Here is a 22245-nt window from a genome sequence, read left to right as displayed (position 1 = left end):
ACCCCCCCCCCCCCCCATCCCACACGAAATAATATATATATTAAATATAGATATAATTTATAAAAAAAATACTGTCTTCCTTCCTCCCCCATCTTTACTTTTCCTATTCCACTTCAGAGTTTCTTCCAGGCATCTCTTCAAGTCAGAGGCGTAGCGAGGGGGGGGGGGGGGGGGGGGGGAGGGGGGACATATGTCCCCGGGCGCCGACCTTAGGGGGGGGGGCGCCAAATTGAAAGTTTGAGGGGGGGGGTTGCAAATGAAAAGTTCGAGGGGGGGGTGCAAATCGAAAGTTTGTCCCCGGGCGCCGGGAAGGGTCGCTACGCCTCTGCTTCAAGTGCACCCCCGGAGAAAAAAGTCTGTAAGAAACATTGTTCCACTCCCCCCCCCCCCCTTCCCACCGCGGTGAAAGAAACCCTAAGACACTAAACTTTAAAAACCCAAACCATACAAGAATATAAGAAAAATAATTCAAAGCATTATGTAAGCCTACATTTTGTTCTTTTTTTTTTTTAACACTGCATGTTCTGTTAGGTCCCTGGGGAATATCAGCTATTCAAAATTCTGCAGCAATATCCGGAGTGCCCAAAAAATTGCTTGAAATTTTGAAGAAAATTAAAATTTTCCTTTCACTTTTTAGAATAAGGAGTCATCCATAAATGACGTCACGCTTTTTTTGGACGATTTTACCACCCCCCCCCCCCCCCGTCACAAAAAGCCAGACCCCCACTAAAATGACGTCACACCTCAGCCTACAACCCCCCTCAAAATTGCTGTTGAATTTTTCTTGAAACATCGATACTTTTTCCAAAATCTTGTCAGAATTCTGTCAACAGAGTATTTTGATCAATTCCTATTATAATTTATTAAAACCGATTTCTCAAACGCGAAATAACGGCTAAAACTAGTTTTCCAACATTGCTTAACTGTTTATTATAATGCAAAAAAAGTGACGTCACACCATCTGAACGCCCCCCTCCCCCTCATCACACACCGTCACAAAATTACGGACCCCCCCCCCCTACGAATTGTGACGTCATTTATGGACGAGCCTAAGTGAAGGATGGTTGACATTATGTAGAAATACATTTTTACTTCAAGTGAAAAACTATTTCTAACAATAAATTAGATTTTATCAATTTAATTAATTTTAGCATATTTTTTTTTAGTTTAATTTAAATCCAAATAATATAATTTTTTGTTTCCAAATGCCAATAGTTCATAAGCAGCGACGCAACGAAACTCGATTAAATTTTAAGTTTAATCAAAGCAGGGAGATAACCGAAACAACAAAGCTTTAAAACTGAATTAAAAGCGTCCAAAAAATGGGCAAGAGGAGATTTAGAACACTGAATGAACTATCATTAACAGTGTCTTGTCCACTTTTTTCTCCGCGGGGAAGGGGGGGGGGGAGGCACTTGAAATTTTCGGGGGAGGGCGGACACTGTTAAAAGTATATATTTTCTATATAAATTCCATTTCGTACAGGGGTGTAGACAGAAGAAACTGATCATTAACCTGTGTTATTTTAATAACAAAGAGGTTATCCCTGTCTATTATCAGAAGCTCATTCATTAGAAGCTGGTTGTTTTATTTTACTGTGACGTAGAATCCTTGCTAAACTTTTTAACAGGAGAGAAGCTTGCTATTTTTTTTTTCTATCTTTTTTTTACATAAATTTTGTTTAAATAACGGCATTAAAATTTTATTTGAAAAAAAAATGTAACCATGTAAAACTACTACTTCAAATTGTTGTCTATTTCTAATTGTGATTTGAGAACTGATGTACTGTGTGACCTTCAGTGTATAAGCCACTCCCCACCCCTTCTGATTGGTAATTATGAGCTTTGCCACTCATTTCACTTGAGAAAATGTTTTTTTTAAATATGACGAATATCTTTGCCCATATTACCTTAGACCCCCTTTGAAACATATTTCAAGTTAAATGTGAGATGTTTTACAATTGATGGTGTTACTTTCTAAAACTATAATAAGACTTTAAAATCCCCTCAATAGCTTCATGTTTGAATAGATATGTAGAGATTCAAACCACAAGGACACATTCTGTACCAAATTTGTAGGTTGGTCTTTAACTTTTTATCTCAAAATGGCAAACTTTTACATAGAGAGGGATGAGGGTTGTGTTGTTTCTTTCAGACATTTTTTTTTCAGTAGGAGGGCAATTTTGAAGTCATTTTCAATATAAATTATTTATTTTTTCTCTATCATCTGGTGGCAGGTGGTGATAGGCATGGGGGAAGGGGGGGGGGGGGGGGAAAGAAAAAGCATGTGCTTGTGTATTCACCAGTTTTTATAACCACTGAACTAAGCTGACCAGTGTAACAAAAAACAAATGTACTATTGCATGCCCTTACATTGTCCCAGCAATGTGGCTATAGACAACAACAGGTCATCATGGACAGCTCTTGTCAAAGAGTACATCACTCACATCAGTCTAATGTAGAAATGTTTATATAAACTTTGTATCTGGATCTATTGTGTCAGTCTCATCAGTACAACACACATCAAAGTTACTGATATCTTGTAAACAATTTGTTTTCCATGTGGCATTTGTACTGTCAACAACTCCAAAACATAATTGTGACATAGGCCATTATTTCATCACCTGCATTTTATAATTGAGTTAATTAAAAAAGTTTTTTTTAAAGTGTGGACAAGTTATGTGGCATTTGTACTGTCAACAACTCCAAAACATAATTGTGACATAGGCCATTGTTTCATCACCTGCATTTTTTAATTGAGTTAATTAAAAAAGTTATTTTTTAAGTGTGGACATGTTATGTCTAGCAACAAAATCTGTAATTTGTTTTGTGCAACAATAATTGAGAGGGGAAGAAATCAGGTTAACATTATGCTGTATTCACCAATTAACATATTCATATTCGTTTTTTAAATTATTTTTATTGACAGTTCATAGATCAAAACCAACAACTAACAAAGCAGACAAATAAAATAAAGAATTTAATTAAAATATATTCATCATCTTTTAAATTTCTTTTTGGCTACCAACTTTTTCTGCCCTTGTGAGAATTTGTTTTTAAGTGGCCTCCCTTTGCCACCTTTATGACCTGGTTTACCTCCCTTCCTCTTCTTGTCCTTGAGCCAGAATTCCCTTTGTTTCTCCCATGCCAGTTGTTTTTGTGCTGTAAACAATAACATACACAATTGGTTCATGTACAAACTTCTCCAGGTTTAGCATTTGTAATCAAAACACATTTAAATATTGGGTGCTACCAAGATAGGAAATATCTTCAAAATATTTAAAACATTAGAAAAGATTTTAAATTATTTTGTGTAGGGGAGGGGGGGGGGGGGAGGGGAAGGGTTAAAGGTTCACTAGTGTTATGCTATTACATGCTTGTATATTTTAATATTAACATCCCGAGCCTTCATTCATAGTTACACTTTCGGACTTGGTGGTCTCACATGGGAGCTGAAGTAGAGTTTACCTGCTTCTGCAACCTTGGCATACTAAAGGATCAAGTGGTCGATACTACTTTACTCATAGTCAGGTACCCATCCAGAGCTGGGTGGACTCGACACCCTACAGACTTAGGCCAATTATCAGAACCCAAAACTTTGGGGTTAACAGTCATGAGCTCTACCCCCCGACCACACCACTTACATCCCTAGCATTGTCTTATAATGATGTACCTATTCTAACCTTAAAAAAACCTGAAACAACAGTCCATGAAAAAAAAATTCAAACTCTCAAACTGAATATTTTACCTGCTTTGTCTTTGTTTATCACATCACCAGTGCCTCCCAGCGAGACCTGGTTGCCTTCTGTTTCCTCCTCAAGCAGGTGAGCAAATTCTTCAGCAGACGCAAACAAGTTTGTAGTGTCGTCTCTGAAGTTAAAAAAAAACAATTGTTTATTCTTCCAATTGGTAGAATACAGCCAGCAGTTACAAACAGAACAAAGTGCAAACATGGAAACTTCTCTCCCTTTTTAAAAAAAATATAAATAGACCAAATTTGTAACTAGGGACAAAAAGTTTTAAGAAAAGAAATGTTGACAACACTGGTGAATAATAGATTAGGTTCATTCTATACTTTACATAATACATAATTTTCTTTCAGTTAGGTTTTGCGTTATTAAATACTCCATACAGATTTCATAAGCCAGGTAAATCAATGAGTATTCCAAAATCCCTTATTGACTCCACAATAAAATAAATTTGATCTCCACTTTGGTAATATAAAAAAACCTTACTTGTTTTTCTTCTTCCCAGCCATTTCTTTTCTCCCTTTTTTCTTGTTTTTGCCAAGGCTTGGCTGCATCATTGTTTGGAGTTCATCTATGGAAATACAACAATATTTTGGTTTGTTGTAATGGGAAGGCTGTTTTTAATATCTTTGCCCTTAAGGGTACTAGTTTTTACGTACATATTCAAACCACCCTAATAAAATGTAACCATTTTTTAATAAAAATACAATTTGATGATGAATTTAACTACCACACAAGGTAAGCTATGATTGTACTAGAATATATTTGTGTGCTAAATTTTTACAATACCAGTTAATTGTATTATATAATATAACTGTTAGCTGTAAATTTGTAAATGATTTCAAGTGTTAAAGATATGATTGGTAGTGACAATCCTCATGAGGCTGGTGACACTAATCAGCTAATTAATGACTAATTACCGTCTTCGTCCGGTGAAAACTCCACCTCCATCTGGCTGTCATCGAAATCCATGCCAGACATTTCCTGATTAAACTCCGCAGCCAGTTCATCATCAGAGAAATCCACATCATCATCGTCGTCAACATCATCAGCATCACTTTCTTCACTCTCAGACTCTTTAGCCTTAGGGGTTGCCTTGTTTTTATGTTTGTCTCTGTAAGTAACAAAGGCGTTATGCAGATTTTAGACAAATCTAAAAATAAATCATTTATATTCCGATACCTTAACACAAAATATATCATTATCGTATCATCTAAAAAATTACAATTTTGAAAAAATTGAACTGGATGTAGTTTCAATTTTTACACTTCTTTTCGAAAGAAATAATTTAAAAAAATGTTAAGTACTATCATGTTATATTTCAACATAAAAATAAAAATTTAGTTTGAGTAAAGTTTATTACAAAAATAGTTTTAAAAGATATTTAAAAAGTTATGCATGCAGATGAATTAAAAAATCCTGAAAACTACAAAACTAAGTATAATTTAAATCAAGAGGTAAGGGAATTAACCCATGAGGGAAAAGTCATCAAGACATGAGTTGTCTCATTAACTCACCCAGCAAAATCTAGATCCATATCATCCAAGTCATCATCTCTGTCAACATTTTTTTCAAAGTTATCTGCAGTTAGAGAAAAAACAAAATGACCATGAAACACCCAGGGGTTATAAAATTGTTAATATTTTCTTTGGTATGTAAGTGGTATGATTGATTTTGCATATATTATTTAACACCTTGAGCTCATTTATCTTATTTAATTATTTATTAAACTAGATTTACAGCACAGAATATTCCACACACCATTTTTTTAAAAAAATTTAATTTTGATTTCTGCTTTTTACATTGAATTTTATAATTAGTTTTAAATATTATTATAAATTAGCAATATTTCAAGAGTAATCTGTCAAAATGATTTTATTTCCTATGACGAAAGTTAAATTAGTTGTTTGAAAGTGCATCTATAAGCTATGTTTTTAAACATAATGATAAAGAATCAGAGAAAAAATGTCAACAGCGAATGATTTAACTTACCCAAGAAAGCATCAAACTCCTCATCTCCCACACTCCCATCATCACTGTCATCATTGTCTTGGACCCTGTTGGCTCTTTCATTGAAGTACCTGAAACATCAATAAACATTTTAGTACTGTAAAGCCATGTAACCATTTGGATTATAAGTCAAGTAAAATGTTGAATGTCTCAAGTCTGTAGGATGTCAATGAGTCCATCCAATACCTGACTCATTTTAGGGAAACAAAGACGGCTGGGCATAGTGCTGACCACACTATCCCCTTTATGTATAGATGATTGAAACAGATGAACTCTACTTTATTTACCCCATGTGTCTTGGGCACGAACAGGAAAAGACGATGAAGATGAATGTCACATACTTGTCAAACATCAACTTATGTCTACTAATGTTCTGCATCATTTGATAGTGATATGTTGAATGTCATGTAATGTATTGAATACGTAACATTTTGAATGACATCTGATCATTATAGAACGTAATGTAATGTATTGAATTTCTTTAACATTACGGATGTTGTCTGATCATGCTGAATGTCAAGTCAAATGTTTAATCAACGCTATAAGGCAGACTGAACGTCACCTAGATATGAAAAGTAAAACACCTGGCTGTAACTATTACCTGTAAAAGAACTTCTCATCCTCAGGTACATTGCTCTCCCCCAGTTCCAGAAACTCCCTAGAGTTGACAGGTATGGCCCTGATCCCTCCAGGTCCCGCTTTCTTAAACTGACCCCACTTTTGTTGTTGTTCTGTTGATGGTAGGGGTGCAAACAGATCAATAAAAAATATTTTTAATGGGTCTAAGAATGATAATCAAAAATTACATTAAGAGGAATGTAATTAACACAATAATTTTTTAACTTCAGGTATGCATCAGAATAAATAATAAAGATATTTTTACAGTAAAAACTTCACATTTAGGATAACATGGTCAAGCAATAAACACATGCACACATAACTAATAGATAACCAAATCTGATCAGAGAAAGCTTAAGTGGGCATAATCATACAATCCTTATACATGGCAAAGTTATATAAACAGAAAACATATTTTTGCACTGCATAGCTAGGCCTTGAAACATGCCAATTAAGCCTACTGTCTTATAAACTAAAAACTTATTCCATAATTTCAATAAGTTTTACTGTTCTTTAAATAGTTTTTCGGAGAAGTGTAGACTGTAGTGTATGAATATACCTGACCAAACAGAAACACAACAGATATCTGTGTTACACGGTACATAAAGAGGAACTAAGGTAGAAACGTACCACCCAGATTTTTCTTGGGATTCTTGTAAACAAACCTATCCAGAAAGCGGGCCAAGGTGAAGTCTTTAACTGGATCACCATCGTATTCTATAGGCTCCTCCTAAAACAACAAAGAACAACTACATTTAGAATTTAAAATTAAAATGTTGTGCATTTATGATTAAAAAACTGCCTTATATTTGCAGCATAAAATATAAATATGATATACTTTATTTTAAAAATTACTATTAAACAAACAACAAATAATTCATATCCTGTATAATAATTGGCTGTAACTTGAGTATGGGGGGGGGGGGGGGGAGAAGAGAGAGAAAGAGGGAGGGTGAACACAACAAATATTTCAGAATTAAACATATGCTTTTTGTTTTCTTTTTTTTTCTCCTTTTTATGCTTGTTATCCAACAGGTTGTTATGCTTGTTTTAAAATTTCTATATAACTAGTATTTATCCTGGTACAAGAAACGTGACAGACCTTAAGGATAGATGCAGCGTACAGCCTGACAGTGGGGTGGTAGTGTCTGGTTAACTGCTGCAGCTCCCACACAAGTTCCAGCTCGGCACGGGAGTACAACGGGTTTCTGCTATAGGGGTCATAGTCTGCTGCATGACCTGTGAAAGATGTTGCCATACGATCACATCCCAATCATAAAACATTTGAGACAGTTTTATACATTATTCTTAATTGTTATAAAAACTTCTGCCAAGGGATCATGCTTTGCTACATTACTAAAACTAGCTAAAGATAAATGACAAAAGTGCACAGAAAATATTTTTAAACACTTTTTGTATAATATAAAGGAGCAAAAATATAAGCCCTGCATACAATCCCATAATATGCTAGTCTACTTCATATGGAGGTCTAAGAAAGCTGAAACATTATATTTAATTTGTAAAGGGTAGAATCTACATTTAATACTTAGTTTTAACTTAAAAAAAAACAAGGTTACCTACCTTGTCCACCAACATTTTTCCGATGAACCCAAGACGACTGGGTTTTAGTCTGTGTGTTGGTCTCAGTGTTACCCTTGTCCACCTCCTCTGTCATGCTGACCTCTATACTAGGTGTCACAGTACTATCGTCAGGATCTGGTTGGTCAACAAAATGTTCCTCGTCATCATCATCAAACCACTGACCCTGCAATAGTACATCAATATCCCAATTAGTGAGCTGGCATACAACTTCTAACCAACAATATCCTAATTATAGAACTGGCATAAATCTCTGACTGACCAACAATATAACAATTACTGAAGTGGCATACATCTGACTGACCAATGAATACATGTGATAAACTAGTTATGAATACTTTTTAAAAACATAGACTTGCCTTTGTTATTTGCTTTGACTTTATAAGGCCGGGCTTCTCTTTCAAAATCTGAAAAAAAAATATTTCTTATAACGCTATGTTACAATCAACAAGATTTTTAAAAATGAGAAATAAATTAATAAATATTTTTTAATGTAAAAAGTAGTTGTACATTTCATTTTTTAATATTGTAAAAACAGTAATGCCTGAGAGTAATACAAACAAACAAAATATATATTTAAAAAAAGATTTATGAGGTGTGTTAGTTAACTCTTACCTGAGACAAGAGGATGAGAACACCACAGATAATCTGAGGGGGCTGGGGCGAATACACTTGCAATATCCTCTTGATAAATGCCTGGAACAACAGAAACAAAAAAAATATTGGTGCTATTATTAACGCTATTTTCATGTTAAGCAGTCATGAAAGTACCTGTTCATTTGATTTCATGACAGATCCTCATGTCATATATTACAAGTTTACTGAATAATATGTTTAAATTTTAAAGAAAACTTATTTCCCTGTCCATGCAACATATATTTTAAAAAAATCAGTCTAAGACAAATCACATTATCAGTTTCTCTAGCATTGTGCTGACCACACTATTCCCTTGCATGCAGAGGTCACTGAAACATGAAGAAACAGGAAAAGATGATGATGATCAGTCTCTTACCTTGACTCTACGATCCACTATATCCCTGCGCAAACTTTTAAACAAAAGATTCATAAAGATGGACTGCTTAGAAGAGTTGCTTAGCGCTGGGTCAGCCAGCTTGCGGTACAGGCACATATAGTAGCGGTCAGAGGTGCTGGAACTAAAGGATAAATTGAAAATTACTCATAAGAAATATTGGACTTGGAATTTTGGCATTTAAAAATAGTGTTCAGCTGGTTTGTTTGTCCTAACTGAGAGTTATGCTATAGGTAGTAAAGTTCCTGTTAAGACCTAGCAGTACATTAAGTAGATGATCTTGCATATGAAGGGATAGTGCTAGTATGCCCAGACACTTTTACTTTCCCCAAAGTAAGTCAGGTACCCATCAGAGCTGGATAGACTCAGGAACGTACAACAATCACAAGTCCGAACCGAGATCCGAACTCGAGACCTTTGGGCTAGCAGCCAAACACTCTACCATTCGACCACAACATCCCATGATGCTAGTAGTAGAGGTAGTTCTTGATAAAGCCATGTATTGGCCTATACTGGTAAACATATGCTGAAATTTAGCCACAATGAGAAGTATTTTGTCAAGATTGTTGTTTTCTACCAAGAATTGCAAGATATCATGGCTAATGGGCATGTATTAGAAGAACAAATATTTTCTGAAACAAGTAAGTCATGTATTGTGACATGACAAAAAGGGCATATATTGTGGAACACCAATACAGTGGCAAAAACTTTACATGACAAGAAGACAGTGTCATTTATTTTGACATGACTGCCATGGGTAGAATGTCAGAGTATCACCTACGTGGAGTCTGTCACCTGGTACAACAACATCAGGGCCTGGATACCTGTGTGGAAGTTGACCGACGGAATTATTTTATAAACCGCATCCATCTGCTGTGCCAGTTCTTCTTTGTTTGCTGAAAACAAATTCAGATATTTCTTTATGTATACATAACTGAAAACAGAATATTGTTAAATGAATACACCACAAGACATTGTGGAAATTTTAAAAACGTTTCACAATTTTAGTAGTGATAAATTTTTTTATTGATTTAAATATTACCTGATGAAAACATTAAATAAATGTGAAAACAGATGTAAGTAAAATTACTGCAAAACAAACAGGACATTACAGTAAAAGTTTTAAAAATGGGATGACTCAGAGAATAAATGAATTAACCTTTAGCAAAGGCATATGCCCTGTTGACGCCAGAAAGCAGAACACTCATCATCTTGTTATCCACCTCACCTTTCTTTAAATAACTCTGTGTACAATAAATGAAAGATTTTTTTAAAAACTGTACACACTTAAAAAAAAAATGAAACAAAAAAAAATATCTCTAAGGAATAAAATAAATTATTGGCTCTGTCTGGAGTTATTACAAACAAGTTAAATTTTAAAACATATTTTTTTTTGTTGGATGGGGTGTCAAATGGTAGAGCACTCAATGGCTAGCCAGAAGGTTTTGAGTTTGGATCTTGTACTGGAGTTGGGAATGCAGAACGCAGCTGAGTCTACCCCGCTCTGATGGGTACCTACTCACTAGAGGGCACAGTGCTGACCATACCACCCCTTCATATGTCACATGGTCAAGAAAAAATAACTTTTTTATCTGCCCTAATGATCATTAGGTCTAAGACTTTACTTACTTTAAATTTTGCATTCCAACAATCCCAATTATTTTACTACCATAATGCTTAATAGAAGTCAAACGTTAAACAATGGTACATAAGCCAAAAAACAATTTACAGGCAACCTGAAAAATTATTGCTTTTTAAAAGAACAGTACTTGAAAAAAATTAAAACAACTCACTTGGAAAAAGAAGAAATAAATCTGGATAAGTTTAGAGGCAAGTTCATTCTCTTGGTGACTCAAGTGTAGCTGAGTTAAGTAGCAGATAGCATAGTACCTGTCATCAAATTAATTTTTTTTTTAATTATTTGATTGTAATCTTAAAACTACATACACTTAACTCAAGTGCATTGTGTAAAATAGCAGCTAGCATAGTACTTGTAATCAAGTTCAGTATTACATTTTTAACTTAAAATTATATGCACTTGATGAAAAGTATGAAATATAAAGCTAATTACCCTTCGACCATTGATTAAATTTTAATAAGTGAAAATGCATTCAACAAAAAATAATTGCCACTGAAGTATGAAATGCCTCAAATCTACTGAAAAGAAGTGAGTAATTTCTATACTGAAGAGCTTTTGACCTGCTTGTTCAAAAGTCCTTAAGATTTCAATAACTATGATGGGGTCAACATCTTATGCAACTACCTTTACTTTCACAGACATGTACTCATCACAGCTCAGTGGGCAGAGACCTAAAGAACTTGAGTAGTAAATTAGGTAAACTAAAACTGCACTGGTTGAAGTCTGACTTACTGAGCTCGCTGTGAAACATTAGGCCTGTACAGAAGCTGCTCTACTTCTCTGACAATGACAGCTTTCATGTTGGGATGTTCATCAACTGAAGACAGATACAAGTGAAAGAAATAATTAATCACTAACTTAGAACATACAACTGAAGTAATGTAGAGTGTTGTCTATAAAAATAATCATCTTAATCAGGTACGTAAACAAAATGATAACTGTCTCACACTCAGATACAAGGGTTGTAAATAAGATATGACAGCTTTGCCTCATTCATTCAAGTATCATTTAACATACTTTTATCCCCACTTAAAAGACTAATGCCATGAGATAATTGAAAGGTTTTGTTGCAGAAAAATATTTTAACATTTTTATCACCACTTAAAAGACATGCCATGAGGTAATGGAAAGGTTTTGTTGCAGAAAATATTTTTGTAGCTAAGACTGATGAATTACCTAGTTTAGTCAAAAGGTACATAGCCTTAGATTTGATGAGTGGATCACCGAGTTTATTGACTAGCATGGGGAGCAGAGCCTGAATGAAAAAAAAAAGTGTTAGTTTTTTTTAAAAAACATAACTGATTACTACAACATTACCTTTAACAAAACAAAAAAATGTCAACATTAGAATCAGTTTGACCAAATACAGCTCATGGCCAGAGTGCTAGGATACACATTAGGCTAATCTGTTAGACCACATTTTATTTTAAACTACAAGAAAAATTACTATTCAGTAGATTTATTCACACACATGGATGTGAGAACCTGTTGCCATCTGCTTACACAAGGGAAGCAGCAAGATGTCTTTCACAGGTGTGACCAGGGGTTTTCACAAGTAATGTGCTTAAGGGGATATGCGCGACAAAAAACCACAAAATTTCTTGTTTTTCGTCATGATGGGTTTCTTGCACTTTTGCATACTTTGTCCATTTTTGTATTAGGAAAGTAATAACTTTAAAGAGAAAAAAATTTTTTTAGGTGTTTAAATTAACATTTTTATGACCCTGTTAATTAAAAATAATCAATTTTTCCCAGTCTTACACGCTCTCTATGAAAAGTTTTATATCCCTCATCATATTGTATTTGGCATCATTGGAAAGCTGGATTTCTCCTTTATTTGATAATCTTAATTTCCATCATCTCGGAAACACCCAAAGCTTACAATCGGCTTTGCAGTTTACCCAGATATGGTATTTTCGTGACCTACTTTTCGTTACTTTTGGCTGTTTTTCTCAGTTCGAATGTTTTTAACACTATAAAGCCTACTACTTTTTTATTTATTAAACAATTGCAACCATATTTTCAGTATTTGTTCTTCGTGCAAAAATACAACTTTTGTCACGAGGGAATTGTGATGGCTTACATAGAAAAAAAGTATTTGGTAATTAATATGCAAATTTTGAAAATTTTGAACACTAAAAATTGTACGATTTTGTAGACTTTGTAAAATTCTTACTAGTAGTTATTTCAAAAAGTTTTCGTGACAAAAGTTTTAATATATCCTGAAATATAAGCAGTTTAAATTTGATTGCTCTAGGTGCATAAATAAAAAAGCCTTAGCCTTTTTAAAAGTACCAAAAAATTCAAAATGGCGGAGGTTTTTTCGGGTTTCCATGACAACCAAACATGTTTTTAACCCTTTTTTTGCTGTTTAATACTTACTTTTATATGCCAAACATGATATAAGTATTCAAAATGCTTTAGATATTAGATTGTAAAAAATAGGAAAAAACATAGCATATCCCCTTAACAATTGAAATAGTTTACTAATGCTGTGTTAAAAGGTCACTTCTCAAGATAGAATACTTGACTTTATTTATGTGGGCCGATTGTAAAGGTAAGGGGGAAGACTGATAAGTTCAACGCAGAGATGCTTCAGCAAATCCCTGATTAGCTATAGGGCTGTGTCTTTAAAAAAGCTATTCCTTCTTTTTGTCTAGTTACAGAAATAATTTTCTGATTAATGGTAAATATAATTAATGACTTCTAAAAAAAATGATATTAAGTACACTGACATAATAAACCTATATTTAAAAAAAAAATTATTGCAGACATTGTAAAATAAGCATACTACTTATTATCCTAAAATAGATGTTGCCTAAAATAAATTTTAAACTGCTCTAAACTAATCAAACTTACATTTTCTTGCTCAGGCTTGCTGGTTAACAAATGATGTATTGTACCTATTAAATACAATTTTAATAATTAAAAGAAAAAGCTATAATTTTTTTTAAAACTAAATACTACAGTTAGTAATCTTTCTACTAACCCCCTAGTTAAATTTGAATTACAATATCTCAACTAGAAAATGTTAAGACAAGAACTGTAACTCTCAAACCAACTTACTAAGTGCTTTTTCCTTTGATGTTTGCAAAGTATCAAAAGACATCTCCTGAAAATCAACATAGTTTTGGTAAAGTTTTTATAAGGAAAAACAATATTTCCACAAGCTTTTTTAATACACATCCTACGAGCATTTTAGTAATGAGTTAAAGAGCAAATTACAAAATTTTCATTAACAGAGAAAAAAATTCAGAGAGCAAATTATCTTATGGTTATCTTTAGTAAATATGAAAAGCTATAAATCTAAAGTAGAGAGAAAATAAAAAATGATCTGTCACAGTTTGAGTATAACACATCATACTAAGTAGATTTGATTTTTCAGAAACTTTGACCCACACAAAAAATAAAATAAATCCAAAATAAAAGAAACACACACCCCTAAGGTCTTTATAAACTGTGCATATTTTAGTTTGAGTTGATCTTCAAAGCTCCACATCAACAGGATCCTGTCTCTTGTGTCAAGATTTCCTTCACTCAGTTTTAATATCTCTGTCAACGGTTGCTAAAAATAAATTGATAGCCAGCTGAATGGCACAGAAATACAACATATTCCAAATATTAATAAACAGTATTTATTTGGGATTGATAGGATGTTGTAATAAAAGAGAAAGATTAATTATAAGAAGAAAAAAAAATGAAAAAAGTAAATTCTAATTTACCGAATATTTGTAAATCCTAAATAAATATGGTATCTATTGAAAAAATATTTTTACCTGTTTAAATGCTCTTAATTTCCTCTCCTCAGGCAATAAACCAGATATAAATAAATCTCTTAAAGTATCTGTAAGATGTAACAGAGTAATACTGTAAGTATTTTAAACAAAACATACAAAACAGAAGTAAATTGACACATTCATTAGCCAATTTTTCAGTTGAGGTAAAATATGTATTAGCTAATTTTTTAATGTCTACAAATCTACACACATGAATATAATTCTTCTGATAAAAATGTATGCAAGAAAACTATGAGACCAACCAACAGCCATCATAGCCTCTCTTCTTCCTTTTTTGCCTGCCATTGCAATCAGCGAATCTATACTTGACATGTTGTGTACAGGAGATTCTTGTATCAACAATGTCAGGGCAGCCATCTTGTCAGACAGGGTACCCGAAGCCAGGACTGTTTTTAACCAACGAGCTTCTGAATTTTTAGTGCCTGCCTTCTCTGAAAATGGAAAAACGCTTTTTGTAAGCTAAAGTTTACTAAACCTCTTGGAGATTTTTAGTGGTGTAAAGGAAAGATGAAGCAAATTAAAAAGTTTCAATGGCAACTTCTTCAGGTATAGTGTTAATTTTTTTTAGAACACAAATGTAACAAATCTATATTGGTAATCAGGATGGTAGTAAATAATTGCAATGGATAATTGTTGTCTCCAAATATTAAGCAAGCACAATGCTTAAATATTGAAGGATTTGATCCAAATAGCTCAGGTGTATACTCAAAGCTACACACCTTAGTTAATCTTAAACTCTCTGATCAATAAAAGGTATTTTTTAAAATAGGGAAATTTAATTTTAAAGTTTTTGTAGATTACAAAGAGTTTTCATAACTGTAACTCATTAAGCTTTTAATACCAACAGCAGAGACAAGCATGTACAAGCAAATTGGCAGAATTGTTACGATTCGTCACATCATTTTCTAGAAGACGACAACAAAGCTATGTACTAACCTGTGGAGTACATAGAAATTTCTTCCTCAAGTATTTTTTTTGCCAGTTTTTCTGCTTCTTGTAAAACTGTTCCATCTGGTGGTTGATCTGGTATAGGATGAGCCTGTAGAAAAGACAAAATTCAATACAATTACTCATTTAATCCCGTATTAACAAGACTTAATCTCAAAACTTCAAAGAATGTTACTTTAAAAAATAATGTCTAAACACACATTCAACACAAACAAAACGATGCCTCTATATACATGGGAAAATGTTTTCAATTGAAATTTTATCAACTAAAACATTTTGAGTGAACTGTTTAACTGAAAAATGGGCTTCCTCAAAGCAATGATTGTATTACATTTTCAGTTAGTTTATCATAATATGTAAGTATATGTTACCTTCTCCTCTCTCCACATTTGACCAGGCTTCAGTAACAAATTTTTTCTTGCTTTAGGCAACTTCAGAAACTGCAGAACAGGTTTTAAATCCTCTGCCTTAACAGGGGGTTTATTTTTTTCTGCATTTTTCTTGGTAGAGGCCTGCACATCCTTTTTCTGCTTAGTTGTTTCTGTTGTAGCACTGGATTTGTTAGCTTCCTTTTTACTTTTATCATTTTTACTTCCCTTGGCTGTAGCTACAGGAAAAGGTCTGTGCTTTTCAACTCCAAGCTTTTGAAGAAAAGCTAAAATCTGGATAAATATTAACGCTTTTTAGGGTACATTTCATGATAAATCCTGCAGTTAAGACAAAACACTTTCCTGAAAAAAAATTACCATTAAAATTTTTTAGTAAGAAATATGCATTGTCCATTCCTCAGAATTGTTCTTTATTAGGCAAGGTGACCTAACAATAGTTTGCTAAAAAATTTCTGATAGTGTTTCTATAGGGGAAAAATATATTAAATGAAATATACTATACTATTAAATGTGCTTAACATTTTATTATCCTTGTGTAACTGGTATGATATGCAGCAATCTTTTGCTTTCCCTTACCCTAACCTATGTCAGGGTGGCTAAAGTGGACGTTCCACAGACTCCAGATATATAAAGCCTTTAGACTAAATTTAACATGAACAGTTGTGTCCTGTTTTAAGATGTTTTAACATGTAACCTGCTCAGAATTAATAGAATAAAACAATCAACATTAAAAATTTTACTACCGAAAAGTTGAGTTTCTTTTTAAATTTTACCTCAGACTCAGGGATGTCTTCCCCATTAGCATCCACATCAACAGCTGATTCTTCATCAACATCTTCAACATTTTGTAATATCACTTTGTCTTCCTATTAAAGAATACAATGAAAGTCAATTTTTAATTATAAGTAGGATTATCATAAAGAAACAGTCAGAGTTTCTTCCAGGCATCTCTTCGGGGGGGCGAAGCCCCCCCCCCCCAAAAATTTTTACCGCCCCCCCCGAACGAAATGAAATTTATATAATTTATATAGAAAATATATACTTTTAACAGTGTCCGCCCCCCCCGAAGAAAGTTTACCGCCCCCCCCGAAAATTTCAAGTGCCCCCCCGGAGAAAAAAGTCTGGAAGAAACACTGGGAACAGTTGATATAGAATATAGGTAGATCATGGGTTGTTTTTGTTTTTAATGCTTTTTTTTAAAATAATTTTTCACTTAATATAGGCCAGACCAATACGATAGTTTTTCTTACTATTTGTGAAATCTACTTAATTCTCAATTTAAACATGACAACTGAATAAAAAACGTCCATACTTTATCCTCTAGGCACTAAATTTGGGGGTTGTAGCGAGTTTAGACTAAATTATTGAATTTTAAATTTATTTGTCACTCACAGCTATGATATGACGGATCATCCATGACAACCTGGTTAAAAGTTGAAAGGTTTAACTTTTTAAGTGACCGTGAAATAGATCTAATTTTTTTTCACAAGAGAGTTCCTAAAAGTAGAATTGGCCAGTCTATCGTCGGGTAATATTTTTAGAGGAAAAAAATTTAAGAGAATGTCATCAGAAAAGAATTAAAAAAAAGACAAGACAGAAGTGATTTTTGAATTCTTTTATTTCTTTAATTTTATGACATTTTTTATTGTACAAAAGAGCAAAATAAAAAACCATGCCAGGTAAACGTATCCATTCAAATAGCGGTCACGTGGTCAAAAAAAATAAAAAAAATGTGGTTGTCATTTCTCGGTCGATCTTATAAAAAAACGGTTGAAGATATTTGATTTATTTTTTCATAGAATGATAAAACTAATAATGCTTTACTATGGAAATCAATTTTGTGAGAGGGAGATCTATATTTAAAAAGTTAAATTATTTTGAATGACACCGACTTTAAATTTAGCCTACATTCCCCAAAGCAATTTCTGAAAATGCTTTTCTGGCATATTTAACCTTGCCACCTATAGCATGTTTTTATAACGTGAAAACCCGCCATTTTACTCGTGATAAACATTTTTAAAAGTAATTCTAAGAAGGTCTCTGGAACTAAGTCGAAAAACTCGCCGGAAGTCATGGTCCGATCCTTACGCCATGTTCTGGTTAGTGAGCCTCCCTACAATTAATTATTATTCTTAGCCATTTCAGGGCATATATTTGTAGTTTCAACAGCAGTACTAAATAATTAGAAATAGGGCTGTCTAAAAATACAAGATTTGAAATATTAAAATTTTGATTAAGTTTTAATTAGGCCTCTGCGCTAAAAAGTCGCAAATTACAGCTGTAATTGCATTTTCTGTATTCTTTCAAGGGCAGTTATTATTGTAACTTTTATTTGTTATAAATTGTGATATGATTTTTTAAAATAAAATTGTTTAAGATTATTTTGCTGTTTTTATTTTTTTTTGTTTCCTGGTGTTATCTCCCATTTACAGATTTTCTGTTAAGCCAGCTATTAAAAAACAAAAAAATTAATTTCTCAGCTTCTAATTAAGCTAGCACTATAAATTAAGTATCATTGTGATTCTTAATCCCACCGGTAAAAATTTAGAGAAAACCCTTGATATTTCATAGTATCCGCCGCCAACCAATCAAACGCGCGCTTTCAACGCGTTTTGGTTGGCGGCTGACGTCACGATGACGTCACGCGACCCGTAAACACGGCGTTTTTGGAGCTAAAAAGGGCCGAAAAAGCCATTTTTTCTACGTGTAGTTCGGATTTTTTTACGTTTTTTAAAATGGGCCCGAAAATGACACTTTTTAGAAATGGACATAGCCATTTTTTCGAAGAATTTATTCAAAAAAGGGCCGTTTTGAGCTATGTTTCGATGTAAACAAAGGCCCATGTCAGCACGTGTCAAACCACGTGAAGGCACCCGATCGACGATTTCGGTCACGCATGAGTGGTTTTCGTACGTTCTCGTGAACTAAATACCAGTTTCTTGACAACAAATTGGAAAGCGACAATTTCGTGAAAATTACGACCCTAGAGGAATGTCTTTTGAAGATTATTAAATAAAAATCGATGCATTGGCTACATGTGTTGATTCTAAAGTTGTCTATAATTGACTAGTAGGGCATGCTGAAACAACGGCCTTAGGGCGCCATGTAGTGTGTAGTTTCGCTAAATGTAAATTAATCAGCCCGGCCGCAGATCGACCGCAAACTGTTAAATTTGTTGAATGTGAAAAGCATACTACTTACAAATTACTTTTGAATATTCACATCACACAAAATAATCCCAAAGAAAGCACAAAATAAAATCCGTTAGAAAAGCATCACCGTGAAATTTGAAAACCACAGTATGTCAACCAGCCATCTTGGGCTCGATCTAGATCTAGAGGTCATTCATTAGCCTACACATGTGCCTTGGCAACAACTTTAGTTTCTGATGGTACACGAGATTTAGATCAATATAATCAATATATTAATTAACAAACTAACTGAATTCCAACATTCTATCACTATAATCCTAAAATGAAACAGAATTTGAAGCACAATGATCTAACGAATAAATCCCACTCTAAGTAAGTGTCGCAGCTTTAATCCTGGTTACAACCGTAGTGTGTAGTCGTGTTGTGAGTAAACTTGCACGAGATACAACACCGACCTAGACCTTCCTGATGTGTATGGCCCCAAAGTTAAATGCTGGGAGTAGGGGAGGGGAATTTAACACCAGAATAGATTTTTTTCAATAGTTACGTCACCAGTAGTTCACGCATCCTAACGGGGTTGAAAGTGTAACTTTATATTCAACTAGGCAAAAGGTGGAGGGGTGGGGTCATTTAAACGACGGAGCTATATTTCTAGTCGAAGAATACGGGGAAGCCGGCATTTTATTATTGTCATTGCTATTGAGTACAACCCTTTATTCTAGTTTAATGCACGACTAGGCTACTCATTACAAAATCTAAAAAATGTCGTTGTGCTACCATGCAAAAGTAGCCTAATATTTCTACTGAATGGGGTAGGTATTTGACTTTGTTTATTGAAATGCAGATCCCATTAGCCTAAACATATTTGGATGAACATTTTTGTTATATCGAAAGGATTAATTTTATAATACAATGCATATATTCTGGCAGTCCTTCAAGTTTTTGGACAATCCATAACTTGTATTTCAAAGATTGATAATGAGCGGGATGCACTCGATGTTTTAAGTGCTACATTCGGTAGCTGTTACTTTGTGCATGACAGCATCCCAATAGTTCACTGTTAATAATGTAAACTGAGCTTGACGAGACTCCCATCGCCAAGCAATTGTATGATGATAGACCCAGCAAGCATCACTCGTTAAATTCGACATCATGGCTATACCAGTCCTTGATTATTTTCATTACTGCCTCGAAACGCCTAGTTCTTGGTTTAAAAAAAAAAAAACCGTCTCCCCCCCCCCCTTTCACAATTGCGCCGACGTCATCATAGACCAATACCACGGTGCATTTTTTTTTCAACGAGTATAACACACCCCCATCTCCCCCTCACAGCAAGCGCCAACAACGGTCACCCAAGGCCCAAGGCCAATAACACGCACCACGGTGGATTTTTTTTTTACCGAGTATATACCCTACCCAACAGCCGCCTTACAGCATACCGCTAGTCTTTACAAACGGGGTTAAAAGTTTAACTTTGAGTTCAAGAAGGGGAGAGGGTGGTATTGAAACAACGATGTTCTTTAATATGTTTAATAGTACAAATACATAGTAAAAAATTATACTTACCAACTTCTATAGCATCATACATAATTTTATAAATTAGCAAATTAATTAACTAATTAATTAATTAATTAAATCTAATGATAATGAAGGGAGATAGTTTATTTTGGTTAAGGCACGACACACAACACTATGCGTGCGTGGTATGTGGCCTGACCGACCGAAAGGAGATTGTTTATATTATTGTTTTGAGTTTATATTTAACTCAATGCAACGAGCCCGCCGGTTGGTTGAGGCCACGCCGGGGGGACGATCTGTCCGGGATTCAAAGGGTCGATTCTAAATATCAATTATCATCCTTAAAGTCTATCCCCGCCCCCCTTTCTAGACTTAAATAAAGAGTGGCGTGTGGGAATGAGTGAGTGTGGGTGTGTGTACTCAGTAGTGAGTGTACAATACAGTAGTGTACTGCTGTGATGACTAGCCAGTGTGTGGTAGTGTGTGTCGTGTTGAATGAATGATAATTTAATTTTTAAATTTACAGCAGCTGTGTTGCTGTTAGATTTTAACTTAGATTTATATCTAAATCTAGTATATATAGGATATATAACAATAAAATACTTCTTAACAGTTAAAACTTTTAAAGAGTTGACGTACCTCTGTTATCAGATCGTCTATTTCTAAGTCTGTTTTATTTTTTTGTCCGCGTGCTTTAGCATCTTTCTTCAAAACAGGTGCCATTTTAATTTTACAATTTTTCTTTTGGCATTATCTCCCCATAATGGCCAGTCAAATATTCAGAAAGTGAAGAAAAATATCATAAGGTCTGACAATCCAAAACAATAAAAGATTTTTCTGAATATTGTTGAAATCAATTTTTATTAAATACTCATAATTGATTATTGTTTTGTTGAAAAGAACTGTATTGTGCAATGATAATTGCAACTCGTTACTGTTTAGCTAACAAATAGTCACAATTTCGTAACAAATTTTCAACTTAAAAATCGTGTAGCTCAAAAAAAAAATCCTTCCCGGCGGGATATGATTTTTTTTCAGGCATCTCATTGGAGTATCCCCCTCCAGACTAAATAAATGTATAATTTATATAGGCCTACAAAATATATACTTTCACCAGCGTCCGCCTCCCACGGAAATGTTAATTGCGCCCATCTCCGCTGAAAGTTTTAAGTGCCCTGTCTGCCTTCTCCCCGAGAAAAATGGAACCCTCGGCAGGATAAATTTGTATCTTCAGATTTGTATCTAACAGCCAGAAACGCAAGGCCCTAAAACGAAGTAACAGTTTTTGAACCACCTCGTCCGATGTAACCGATTAACATAGGGCATTAACATGAATTAATGGAAAATATGTACTTTTTTTTAAAGATGATACGACATATTTCTTACTCCGACGTAAGCGGAGCCCCCCCCCCCCCCCCCGAAGAGCGTTTTACACACTCTCACGCATACACATGTGGTGTCGGCCAGAGTTTCTTCAGGCATGTCTTCTAAGAAAAGTCTCCCCCCCCCCCCCCCCCCCCGATCGAAATTGAATTTATATAGAAAACATATACTTTTACCAGTGTCCGCCCCCCGGAAAATGTTGTCCGCCCCCCGAAAATATCAAGTGCCCCCCCTCCGGAGAAAAAAGTCTGGAAGACAACACTGGTGTCGGCATTAAAAGTTAAAACTAATGCTAAACTAGTTAGGCTACTGACTTTGACATAATTTTCTTCTTGAAGAGTTATTGGTAATTAGTATCGCCGTTAAATGTTGATAAAATATGGATATGATCATTTGGAATAACTTATTTATATA

The 22245-nt window shown here is 34.2% G+C and overlaps 1 protein-coding gene across 1 annotated transcript; it reads right to left on the bottom strand.

Moving 5' to 3' along the window:
* Positions 1–2884: 2884 nt before the first annotated feature.
* On the bottom strand, positions 2885–21208 carry LOC131957194 (CCAAT/enhancer-binding protein zeta). The gene is made up of 27 exons (XM_059321922.1): positions 21088–21208; positions 16552–16644; positions 15761–16051; positions 15378–15480; positions 14684–14872; positions 14421–14488; positions 14084–14209; positions 13711–13756; positions 13504–13547; positions 11821–11899; positions 11377–11461; positions 10799–10895; positions 10165–10249; positions 9787–9901; positions 8988–9129; positions 8591–8671; positions 8335–8382; positions 7958–8141; positions 7479–7615; positions 7007–7106; positions 6360–6489; positions 5741–5829; positions 5266–5329; positions 4669–4862; positions 4235–4319; positions 3748–3869; positions 2885–3161 (listed from the first exon to the last, which is right to left on the bottom strand). Exons 1-27 carry the CDS (start codon positions 21169–21171, stop codon positions 2998–3000), a joined length of 3045 nt encoding a protein of 1014 aa, XP_059177905.1. The 5' UTR covers positions 21172–21208; the 3' UTR covers positions 2885–2997.
* Positions 21209–22245: the final 1037 nt, after the last annotated feature.

Source organism: Physella acuta, unplaced genomic scaffold, assembly GCF_028476545.2.
Source record: "Physella acuta isolate Inbredline_101_S28 unplaced genomic scaffold, ASM2847654v3 ptg001219l, whole genome shotgun sequence".
NCBI lineage: Eukaryota > Metazoa > Mollusca > Gastropoda > Physidae > Physella > Physella acuta.
Note: the sequence above shows the minus strand (reverse complement) of the source record. Positions and strands in the feature narration are given on the sequence as shown.